The sequence below is a fragment of the Octopus sinensis genome, unplaced genomic scaffold, assembly GCF_006345805.1.
Source record: "Octopus sinensis unplaced genomic scaffold, ASM634580v1 Contig11999, whole genome shotgun sequence".
Lineage (NCBI taxonomy): Eukaryota > Metazoa > Mollusca > Cephalopoda > Octopoda > Octopodidae > Octopus > Octopus sinensis.
In genome coordinates this window covers 93,488-107,017 of record NW_021832528.1, presented here as the reverse complement: position 1 = coordinate 107,017, position 13,530 = coordinate 93,488, and the positions used below count along the sequence as shown (strand labels likewise).

The following is a 13,530-nucleotide window of genomic DNA, read 5'->3' as shown; positions in this document are numbered from 1 at the left end:
TGCGGATAGAGCAGAGGACATCAAGAAGAAGAAATATGATGGGCTCACCGATCGTTTCGTTTTCCGGCCGGTTGCTGTCGAAACCCTGGGATCGATTGGGAAGGAGTCGTTGCGCTTCCTCATGTGTATTGGACGTCTCAAGACCCTGAGAACACACAATCCTCTGGAGACGAGATGGCTCCTCCAGAACGTGTCCCAAGCAATAGTGAGGGGAAACTGGATCGCCATCAGTTCTGCTTTACATACATTAGTTTAAAATTACAAATTGACAAAAAAATTAGGTTTTAGCAAAAGTATTCATTTCGAACGAAAAAAAAAATTGCAATAAATATTTCAAAACTGACCTTAAAACTGATTGTAGAATAAGCATAAATGATGAACGCTCATTTTCAAATAAATTTGTGGATTTGTTAATATAAATTACTCAAATAACACAAGGTAAATTAAATTAGGAAAGCCTCTGAGCGTGGAACTGGGTCGGGGAGTGATGGGGAGTATTCACTCAGTAGAGAAATGTGACATTGGTAGGGATTCGAGGACTAAACATGTTCTCTCCCAACGCACATCCGAGTGACTTATGTTGCCCCTACTAACTCGTACACCATTGGGGTGAGCATTCTCTACTCAATGAAAAGGAAACTGTAATGCAGGTGGAATAAGGGGATACCCAAAAAGACTACGAGATGATTCAGATCTTTCCAGTCCGCCAATTCTGCCCAGTCGTGGAAAAGTTAGATGCAAACTACGCACTTTTGATGAGGCAGAGTCATCAATTATGTGTTTCTATTTGTAAAGGAGACAACACAACCATTCTATGTGCGTTCGGAAGGACTGTCATTTTGCAGTCTTTCTCCAAGTACTTCATAAAAAAAATTTAAGGTTCAAACTTTTGGTTTTAAATAGGTCTATTAAATTCATCAAATAACGCATGAATATTTAAAATTTTCAAACTTTATATCAAATATTAATTTCTTTAAATTGACTATAATGAACATGCCCTTTCTTAGAGTATTCGTTTTTGTTTGTATATAGAAAATTCAAATTGAATTGATCAAGTCATTTAATAGAATGATTTTTTAATGAAAAACCATTTATTAAAAAAAGTGAAAATATTTGAACCAGGGATCCTAAATAAATGAAGTATTGCAATATAAATCGAGTTTCTGCATCAGTGTTCGTAATTTTGTCACTTATCTCAAATATTTTCAATCAACAATCTGAAAAGTTAAAAAATTGGATGACAAATCTAAACTACTGATAAATTTATTTACCGAAAATTTAAATATAAATATCTCAGATGGTTTTTCGAGCGAATATCCTTTGCGATAGTACGCTCTAATTCTTTCTCGATCGCGTCGGCTTCCCTTCCATGAAGCTTTCAACACTTGACCGAATTCTTTTTTTCATTAAATGATTAGTGAATAAAAGAATATCTCAGGATTAGATGATAAGTACAAAATGCACACAATTGGGTAATCTAATACGTTGATGGAGTATAATAATCGAATATCTCAACATTAACCAAACATACAAGAACTGCTTAAACTAAGCATATTCACTTCTACACCTTTTTGGTATCGAATATCCGAACTAGGATGTCAAATATCCGAACTGAGATGTCAGACGTCATTATTGTGTTTTCTAATATCCAAACGAGAGACGGAATATTCACAGGGCACAGAATTAGAAGACACGGACAGTAGGTTAGTCGGAAAAGAATTTATAAGTTATTCAATCAATTTATTCCTTAAATATTGGCATAATTAAATACATTTAATTGAACAAATCCTCCCCAATAACTAACCTACCCATAAATCAGACAAATCAAAAGCGTACAAATTTTAGGAACAAAAAAGAATCCAACTTTGGGCACACTGATGAGGAAATAGACAAAGAAAAAACACCAAATTAGAATAATCATGTTAAATAACACTTCCAGTAATAATTAAGAAGGGATTAGGATTTACGATTGTTAATAAAAGTGCCATAAACCATATCGGAGGGTCCATAGGCCTCGAAATAGCCTGTGTTGTACCTCGTTCGGACACTCTGGAAGGAAGAGGCCAGAAGCATTTTTGTCTTGACGTCTTCTTGTTCCTTTATGAACTTGATCCACGCGAAAGGGTTATCAAAGAGAATGAAACAGCTTTTGTCGAGGTTTAGGACTTTCTCGGACATTTCCTCAAAGATTTGAGTCTTCTCTCTTGAAGAGGTGTCACATTTATCGGCCACGACTAAGCTTGATTTGTCTTCGTTGAGGTGGATGATGATGTAGTCATACTTGTGCTTCAATTTGAAGTCGTTGAATGTGGTCTCGAAATCATCGGGAAGTGATAGAGAGACAGATAGGACCTAAATATGGGAATAAATAGAGCACACTAGAAACCATTAGGATTATGCCAAGTATATTATTTTATTATACTATTCTATCAGGTAAACCATCGAATTATAATTTAATAATATACACATATTAATTATTTTACGATATTATATATAATTTTATTTTTATTGAATTATGGAATTTAACCAATCAAAACTCATCATGATTATTATAAATCAATAAAAAATAATTAAAGAGATGAGATTCCTTTTTAAAGACATGGAGGTAGAAAAATGTCATTCAAGACCCACAAAACACTCCCTCTTGGAATTTCAAGCTTCTTTTGATAATTGGCCTGATGACTAAGTAAGCAGACTATAAGTTACGTCCAATTATCTATTTCTAGGACAAATGACGTGCTTAACAATCATAAATCAAAATTTAGCACAGCTTTTTCAATAAGAATATAGGTCGAGAATATCCAAGAATGTTCTACAGTGTTCTGGAATATTCTAGAATTATGGTATCCAGCTAAAAAACTAATTTAAGCATGCTAGAAATTATAACTAATATATAAAAAAAAGTTAAAATTATAGACAGTATCTTCTGTGTTCATTCTTCTGTTTTGCACGATCAATGTCCTCATCACCATTTTCATCTAAATTGTGAAGAATCTCTTCATTCTCTGTATAGATGATATTCTTCCTTTGGAATTTATTCTTAGTCTTGACCAAAATAAATTTAAGACATAGACTTGTCATATCTTCAGGCCATTTATCATGTCAAAAATAGTTTATTATTGTTGACATAACACGTTGGAATATTTCGGAAAGATAGCCGACACTCTTTTGCGAAATCCCTGCATTTTAATCAATACATTTAATAATTTTTTGATCTTGTAGAATCACGTTCCATTATCAATACCACCAACAACAAAATATATATTTCTAAAAACTCAAAAGCCTAGATATTAAAATAAATTGAAAATAAAGACAAAATTATTAGGAAAGTCCAAAAATTAATCTCCCCTACATTTCAAAGTACTGACCACAGCCCTCTCAGGAGATCTACAACATCAAAACCCCCACAAACATAATAAAAACGAGAACCCCCTTCCCCGAAAAGGCATTTTGATCAACCGAATTCAACACGGTCTGAGAAATAGCCTCAAAAAGTGGCCCATCCTCCTAAACAAAACCCCCACAGACCAACCATCCCCTCCTTATAAGTATACTCCGACAACCCAATCAACGCCTCACAAGCAGTCCCCGACGCTGCAAAGTCACAGGTCTCCGACAGACTTCCAATCGAGTCAAAATGGGCAAGATAAGGCCTGGGAGACCCCTCCTCCGTGAAGGAAATCCCTCCCACGATTGGCTCAATAAACCAGGGAGAAAACCTGTGGGTGAGTGGAAGGTCAACCTCTTGTCATACAACATATAGGAGACTATGTTGGCCACTCTTTGAGGACTCAATTCCCTGTGCTCGTTCAACTCGAATTGGCTGATCTCCGCCTGCAGATTGTGGTGGCTGTGGTGGGGAGGTTGGGGGGTACAATGTGAGAATGTCGCTTTGGAAGCCTGACATGGCAATGTAGACGTGTTTGTTGAGGCGGAATATTTTGCAGAAATTGTTGGATATTACTTGGTAGCGGACTCCGAACTGTGTGTCACAGGCAAAGGCGATTGAGTTCTTTCCACACATTGCAGCAACACTTCCACCATTGTATGTTAATACGTCCTATCATATTACTCCTCACGTCACCACCATCACTTGTATTACAATCAATTGTTATTAATTTATTCATATTCAATAATTAACACTTAATACATAAATAGTATTTCTATTATTTCCTTAAAAATGGTCTTTATTTAAATGAACTACACTATTTGTGTTTTAATAAATTACAAGGACCAATTAGGCATAAGGGGGGTCCCTTAGCATAAAATGGGGTTATTTATAGAGCAATTAAAACTGGTAAGGGACCCCCCTTACCAAAAAATGGGGTCATTAAGAGACCAAATAATAATGATAAGGGACCCCCATTACCATAGAGTGGGCTTAGTAGGGAACCAATTAAAAATGGTAAGGGACCCCCCTTAGCATAAAATAGCTTTGTCAGCCAATGAGACATGTCGAACGAATTAAACAGACATTTATTAGCAAGAAAGACTATTTTCGTTGCCAACTGTAGGAATGGAACTTAGGAGAAATGGGCAATGTTAGTTTAGGCCTTGATATTGGTTGGAGTGATTTATATTTGCGTATTTGTGAGGCTCGGAAGGAGGAGGCCTGTCTCCTGATAGCACAGATCTCCTCCTTCTCACGCTCCCTCCTTGAATGCTCATTTTCCTGTTGTTGCATCAGTCGGTTTACTTCAAAGTCCTGGTCGGCCTTTCTTCTATCAATTGCACGTGCTGCTGAGTGGAGATTGAACTCATCGAATTCTAAAATGGGTCATTTAATTAACCAATTGGGGGTCTTTCGGGGATTTGAGGACGAAATGGCTCACGATTTTTGATCAAATTATACCGACTCTGAGCATTGGGAGGCCTGTTTTCTTTCAGGGGACTGCTTTGGGATGTTTTACTGTTCTGAAGTGAGGAGGATTTTTTCACTGTAGAGGATAGAATTATTTTAGTTGGCAAACCTAGAATAATATTAGCAATTAATTTACTCATCACAACAAACGAAATTATATTTGCGCCAGTTTAATTATATTTTAATGTAAATTATTTAATAAAAATATAATAAATTATCATTTTGGTATTTTATCATGGGCAATATAAACTACACGTTTTCTAACCAATCAAACAAAACACTTATAATTTTAAAGTGAATATTTTCCCGCCCTAATGCTAGACATCCAATTTGTTATCCTCTTCTGCCTGCTCACTCATCACTGATATAATCGACTATGAACTGACTCACCAAAAAGGAGTTAAACCACCCCGCCAAATCTACTTTTGTTCCCGCCAAAATAAGGGCCTATTTTATTTTATCACCAAATTGCTACTTTTGTGGACACGTTGTTTTGTGATTGTAATTTTGAACACGTTTTGATATCACTGGTGGTTGTGTGGTATCACGACAGATTTATTTGACCAAAGCCACACGACGGACGTCCCTGACTAAACACAACTGGAAACACATTTTGGTGGGGTCGTGTATTCTGGCAGTCAAGAACTATGAGGATTTTGAAGTCAAGAATAAAGATTGGACACAAATAACCAACCTGGATATCCATAGAATGTAATATGTTTAATATATATAGAAATCAAATCGAAGCTGACTTGCTCAGACTAATCCAATTCGAGACAGACGTGGACAGGGACACATTCTACTATTACTATTCAGCGTGTCTTTACTACCAATACACAAAAACAATATTTTAAATAAATCTATTTATTATTTTAAATAAATTTTAATCTATTGTGGTTAACCTATATTCGAAATATTTAGAGTGCTTCATTTTACCCACCAGTCGTGATATCCACGTTTTCCTATATATAGAACAGTCATTATACTTGTAGAACAAATATATGAGGATTATTCCAACCAGCACAATGGCAACGACCAATCCGGAGATGAGATATCTCCACGAATATCCACTCGAATATTCCCCACAAACACACTCTCTACTCCCCACACTCAATACTAGTCCCCTCCTCACATCCCCCCACTATAAATAATATAAGTAATAATACGGAGGAGGTCGACTCGTCTATTTTAATAACCAAAATGACACCACCACGAGTAGTATCCATTTCTACACGAAAGTAATTCGGCTTCAAATACTACTAATTCAATCCAATCACAAACATTCACAAGTTGGAGGTACAAGTCGTCAATCACATATTTCCTGTGGGTCACAAATTGTTGCTCACCACACAGAGAGCACTTCAACTCATATATCCGGGGCTCTCCGTGCACATTAACCACGAACTCACTGGAGTGAGACCCGTAGTGAGAGTAAGTAGTGACGTGGCCTACATACTGGCCAGGAGTAGTATATATATACTCACATGTATTCGTGTCTGTGATTATAGAGTTATTCAATAACTAAAATATATGTATATTAATCACCTCATCATTAAAAATATATTTATAAATAAAATCATTTGAATTTACATCCTTGTGGTCACTCAGTAGACTGGAGTGTACTCGGACAGTAAACATTTCATTCACAAAAATATCCTTGTCATATTCAAGACTGCCATACAACTGTGTGTCTACACTACCACAGTACTACACTCACCAATAATTGTGACATCCATGGAGGCATTCACCCACAGGGAGTGGTGTCTGTGTGTGAGAGACACGCCAACCGAGTAGTCACCCCCGTCCACATACTTATGCCTCACACTATAACACCCCTCCCCCATTCTCAATATGTAACCATCCCCAAAATCCCAGACACACGTGATATTGGACCGCCACCCCTACCACATGGCACTCCCCACCCACCTTATATTGGAGTATCATAAAGTGGACTTGCTCATGCACTCTGAACACTGATTTGTACCCCGAAGTGATTATGCTCACGTTGGAAGGGGGCTGGAATGGACAGGGAGGGGCATTCATATCCTCGGTCTGGTCATTCAGGCACATGTTCCCCGGAATTAGACGGATACTGAAATATACCAAGAGGGGAACTCGTTATTCGAACGAATGGGTTCTCCTTCCCAGCAATTGTAGTTGAATTTGGAGACGTTGTTAATACATTCTGATAGGATTGGAGACGAGTCACTGATATTACATTCTAGTTATACCACTCGTAGTCCTCTGCTGTGCAGTTGCAGTATTTTGGGGTCATTAGGTGGGCCACTCTGCATAGGCGATGTGGTTGTCGATAAACGAGGGGATAGGATATCCCATAATGACATGTCCCCACATGAACCTATTTTATATAAATTTTATTATTAATTAATATATTATTAAAATATAATACATTATTTAATATATCCTTTTGAGAGCATTTTCGTCCCAATAGAGCTTGGAGATTTAAAGTGATGATCAAAAGTCGATTGTTGGTGGCATTGTATGCAAAGAGTCTAATAATCCTAATAAATGTACCTTATTGAGGAAGAACGAGAAGTCTGTTCGAATCTGAGAGGGACAATGTCTACAGGAGTGTCCTTGTGTTCCCAACTCTCCCCGTAGTTGATAGAATAACTCAAATGGCAATTGAAAAGTACAAAATAGTGCTAATTCTCTGCCCAACAATCGTCGCATTCACTGCAATGAGGACAGACCCACCATCAAGGAAACCAATTATTGGTCGAAATGATAATGTCTAAATTATTAATTAATATACTTTTTTAAAATTAATTCCCCCGTCGGTAGATATGTAGGCGTGATGTGGGATGTTTGTGTCGTAGTGGGATCCCTCCATTCCTACCAGCCTCCCCACACAGCAATAACCGTAGAGAATAAGCAAGCCTGGACAGTCGGGACTACTCAAAACATTCTCCTTTCCTATGTGAAGGTTTAATGATATCCTCCTAAATGTGCTGCCCATGTTCGTAGAGATCAAAGTCAACATGTTTTCCGAGGAGTCACGTTGATTGACGAGGACAGTGGTCGACAACTGGCAGGTCATGGCCGATGATTACTTTCATGAATTGAAGGACGGGCTCACTAATTATATTTGTCACTGTTTTCTTGAAATATTTTCCCTTTGAATCAGACACATATAAACTAGCAGTGACGTCATCAACCCTTTGAAGTGCCGCCAATATAATCCTGGCCCCATCCCCCTCAAAGTGGAGTACTTTCTAGGACAAAGTGAGGGCGGGAACCTGAGGAGGGGAGGGAAGGAATTGAGGGAGGACAATCGAGTGGTCTCTCCACAGTGGAATGGTGTAGTGGGCAGTACTGGTATGAGGATGACTTATACCTTTGATCTATTTCAAAGTAGGCAAATGCCCCTCCAATGAGGAAGTGATTCCTGGTCACATTGTTGGTGATAGTCCGACACATGTCCCTTATACGGCAGAGGATTAGGTGGGTGTCCCCTTAGTCATGACTGAGGACAGCAACCTTCAATATCCCTCAGGAAGTACAGCCTGGAGTGTCCCCTCCACTCACAACTGTCGAGAGAGACATCAGTGCTAAGCAGACTCCACGTCACTCCACCATTCTCAGTCAGAAACATGAACTATAATAATCAGACATGTCCAACACGTGCATAATTGTCACGTGTTATATCACTCAGTGCCACCATTGTGTCACAGTCCTCAGGGTGGGGGAGGAGGATGTCGATTTTGAAGGGAGTGGACTGTGTGCTGAGGGAATGGCAGTCCTTCAGTCTGAGGAGAGTAGAATAAGGGGCACTGTCCACTATCCATATATCATTGGTGGAGGGGCAGACGTGGGCAATGCTGGCATCCACCTCCAGTGGGTAAAGGTGTGTCGTGGAGGAGGATCTACCTGACTAAATCACAGTCCCTCACGTGTATATCCTCACTAGTTTAGACACGTCATCATGCAGTAGTACGACTGAGGCCTAACAGAGAATGGACAGTTCTATACTGTTTCACTACAAATGTGGGCTGTTATGTTCCAAAATCGACTTTGGTCCATTTCCTGAATACTCTCGGCTACTTTTGAGACAAATCCCTCTTGTGAGAACTGGCTAACTGATTCAATTCGGACAAATAAAAGGAGCACAAAAGTCATTCTTTAAGTAGAACGTTAACGTGTGCGCTTTTAAATTCATAATTAATAGTTTTGATAAGATTGTGACTTAAATATGATAAAAATAAGCTCTTGCTTATCATATGACATCCAACACCACAAAGAATTAATATTGAACAAAAAGCCCTCCCTGTACATTAAACGGGAGGAGGTCAGGTTAGCCACGCAAAACATAATTTATAAAATAATAAATTAAATAAGTTATAAATAACAAGTGTCAAAAAATTTATTGACCTCCGTAAGTGTCTTGGGAAGTATCCATTTCCGATGAGCATTCCAATTAGGTTGATTGGCGTAGGAGTGTTTTGTTGTAGTGATTTATTGCATGTATTTCCCAGCGTATGACTCCCCAGTAATGTACAGAGCATTCGGTATTAGTTCTGGAAAGAGCTGATAAAATATTTCATTATTCTAATTTATATCAATTTGATAAATCACATTGATAAATATAAACCGACTTGATTTTGGGTGGTGAGATAACATTTTTGTTTTGAAAAACTAAATCCCGATCCTATCTGAGTGTCAAAAATATCAAAATACTAAATTATCAATGTAGATTACATTATATTTATTTGCTCATGAAAGTTCTCTCAATTGTACTATGAAGTAAATTACATTAAACTACAGTTAATATTAAATCAAAAAAGAAAGGACCATTTTCTACAAATAGTCCATAAATTGAAGACGATCCAGGTCCACCTTGTAGCCAAAACAAACGAAGGGCTGAATTATTTCAATTCTTTTAAATTTTATTACAAATTGTTTCACTTCTGCTGGAAAATACAAGAAATACATATTCCTGACACAATCAATGCTTAACTTTCAATATTTCTAATCAATGGTTCGACTCTGGTTAATTCACGTGCAAAGTCTATTTTCCCAGGATATATAAGAGCCACAGAACACAAATTTTGAAAATGATCACTAAGATCATTAAATTATCAAAAATTCTAGAAAAAAAAGACGCGAATAAAACTCAGAATTTGTAAATATAAAACACAATTGATCAGTAAAAGTATTAAATGATAATTAAATTCATTTTTTATCCAAAGAAATATCTCTTCCAATTGTCTCCTGGTCAAAGTTGAGAGAATAAATTGTCCCGACATTACACCAATGAGCAGCCACGGAAACTCCCCGAAAATAAAACTAAAAATTACAAATCCTGAACACACAAAAACTCCCTCAGCAATTGTTAGAGAGACAGACTTTCAACAAAGTGGAGAGAGAAAAGAGGAGAGCTCAGATGTTTGAGCCGCTAAAGGACGATGTCGTCCCTTTGCCTCATTTGGATACTAAACTAGTCGATTCTACAAAATTAGTCAAATCCATTAAAAAAATAACAGAAATTGTTGACTATCTCTTACAGCATTTTTTTGTTAAGTTTTTATTCATAATTCAATTGTGCCAGTTGTGAACAATCCTAGTTCTGATTACTTCACTTTTGGGAAAATCTTTCATTATATGATGTCAGAATTCTCTTATGAATGTGAATTGGCAATTTTTATGATAATTATGTTGTGGGACAAATTATATTTAAAATCGATACAATAGATCAATCCAAGTCCAACTCCCCAATTTAAATATCTTACATTAACAATCAATGACAGTCAACTTTATATTCGTGACATGTCAGGACATGAAAATAACACGATAAAAAAACTCGTATTTATTGAACATTTCATAGATCATCGGAAGAAATAGTTCGACGTTCTCTCTTTCTTCTATTTTTAAACCAGACTCGGACTACATATTTCGGCAAGTCAGTCTCCGCTACAATCTTCCCGATTTCTTCGTTGTTTGGATAAACGCTGACTGAAAAAATATTTTCGAGGTATTCTTTGGTTTTTCTATCAAAAAATGTTCGTTTCTTTTTGGCTTTCGGGAGCGACTTTAAGTGGGACTTGGAAATTGGGTTTTTCTTCAGAGATTCTAGAACACTCAAAAAAGCATCTTTCAGTTTTGCCGTTGAAGTAGCTGTGACTTTACCCAACTCAAATCTGCATATAGTCGTTTGACACACGGGGAACCCGCCTCTCTCCATTATAATGGCCATCTCGGACTGGGAGTAACCAAATTTCATTCTTTTAGTCTTGAAATAGTTTCCTAATTCTACCAAAGACTTTCTTTGAAGAGTGTCGTCATTTACTGTTGCTTTTTCAGTAATTAGATGAGGCACGTTGTCTTCCTTGTAATCATTGGAAATGGCAAGACCCAAGTCGCTGACATCAGGCTTGTATAAAGTCACGGAATTTGCTGAGGAGCAATTTCATTTTGGATGGAAGGCTGATTGTGATCTGAATAAACGTTCTCAGATATTCGATAATTCTGTATAATGAAATTATATGAATTCATCTGGTAATGGTTTAAAAACAAATCATTGTGGGAAATCTGATACATAAGTTGAAATGTCATGTTATCTGGAAATCTTGTTAAATAATTCATTGGTATAATTCCGATTGAAATGAAAATTGACGTTGTTTCTATTAAGTATGATAACCCGGCCGATCAGGTCGACGTGATATAAGAATTGCGTGGAATGAAATAAAATATAACCTGTACCTTTGAGTGATCCAGAGAACCAATCACTAGTTACTATTTTATTTGATAATATTGACAATTTGAAAAAATTTTATAATCAGTTTTAATAGAACTGACAAGACAGAAGTTTAATCTAGTTCAGGATTAAAGTCTTTAATTGTAAATTATCATAATGTTAATTTTTTATTCTAATGAATATGCTAATTGTTAAGGTCAATAAGAAGAAGATCTGATGGCGATCCAGTTTCCCCTCACTATTGCTTGGGACACGTTCTGGAGAAGCCATCTCGTCTCCAGAGGATTGTGTGTTCTCAGGGTCTTGAGACGTCCAATACACATGAGGAAGCGAAACGACTCCTTCCCAATCGATCCCAGGGTTTCGACGGCAACCGGCCGGAAAACGTAACGATCGGTGAGCCCATCATATTTCTTCTTCTTGATGTCCTCTGCTCTATCCGCAGCTGTGCCAGCATTGCAGGCACTTTCCAACATGTTTGTCTTGGACAAGGAGTCAGAACATGTTGAATCCCATACGAGAGGCTTTCCTTCCAAAAACGGAAAGATAGTCATCCCGTCTGGGCGTTTTCCATTTCCTCGGTCCAATTCTAATGAATTGATTGATATTGTCGTCATCAAATATTTAATATTTCATTAAAAATATTCTTATTATGTGCTGAGGACCAGATAAAATTACAAATTAAGCATAACTCACTTTAAAATTTGAACGAGCCTATATTTTTGTACTAAAAATTGACTTTTTTAATTCTTAAAAAAATATATCCGAATAAAATGAGTCATTAAAAAATATCTATCAAAAAAGATTAAAAAATTGCTCATTTTAATTATTCAAATGTATTGCTTTTATCTGTAAAAAATCCAGTTCAACTAAAAATACAAATTTGTAGGATATTTCTATTTTAATGTTAATAAATAATCGTTATTTAAATGTTTAAGCAAGGTCAAATCATTCAATTGGGAAATTAAAATAATTCTCTTTGTGAATATGATTAATAAATAGAGTGAAAAGTATGTTATGGATGTTGGAGTACGGCTGTTCGATTCCAAAAGGAAGCAACTTTCCGCTGGGGTAAGTCTCGTCACCGTTCCCCATCCATGAGGGGAGTCCTTCTGACACGCTAAGTTAAAAATGTTAAATGTGATTTAAATTATTAATTTTTTAAATTAACTATTAATACAGAAAATGAATGAAAATATCAACTATAGAATAGAAGTTAACAAAACCATCCATTCCAAGTGGACCCCGCCAACAGGTTGCGTCCCAGACTAGGGGTTTCCCCTCTTCAAATGGGAAAATTGCTATCCCATCAGGACGTTTTCCATCTCTTCTGTCAACCCCGACCGGTTCAAGTACGGTAATTTAGAAATCACTCGATTCGGTGTACCGAACATCCTCGGCCAAAGTCGAAGATTTGTTTTCAGACTACATTGTATGAAACACATCATATAGCCTGTAATAGATTTGATCACCTGGAGAAAAAAACATTCTATGCATAACTGAAAGTGTGGAAATGGATGATTTACTAACCAATTCTACTTTCAATACCATGATTTAATTTTCTTTTGGTTCTTTTTGTTCTTAATTGATTCGAATTATTACTTGCTATTTTACCAGTGTTGATTATACCGAACAAATTAAATTTAGTAAAAATTTTATATGTCTCTCGAGGTTTAAAAAGTATCATCGAACACAAAATTTATTATTTTTGAATTGAATGAAGTTCCATTCTTAAATACATTTTTTGGACAATTCTTTGGACGCTTTACATTCTTTTAGAAAAGTTTTTCATTAAATTATTGACAAAAATTGCCAACAGGTAGCCTCCTGAACACATTATTAACAGCGAGTCTAATGACTAGTTCAGTTTCAGACAGTAGCACATGTAGTGTGTACTTACCAAGACCAGTAGTAGGTAGCCAGAGCGTTTATAACCAAGACTGAGGCTAACTAA

General features: G+C 36.6%; 1 protein-coding gene across 1 annotated transcript; it reads right to left on the bottom strand.

The window, feature by feature from the left end:
* Positions 1–1,911: 1,911 nt before the first annotated feature.
* LOC115229134 lies at positions 1,912–2,444 on the bottom strand. Its single transcript, XM_029799546.1, has 2 exons — positions 2,387–2,444; positions 1,912–2,352 (listed from the first exon to the last, which is right to left on the bottom strand). The coding sequence occupies exons 1-2, from the start codon at positions 2,387–2,389 to the stop codon at positions 1,957–1,959; spliced, it is 399 nt and encodes a 132-aa protein (XP_029655406.1). The 5' UTR covers positions 2,390–2,444; the 3' UTR covers positions 1,912–1,956.
* Positions 2,445–13,530: the final 11,086 nt, after the last annotated feature.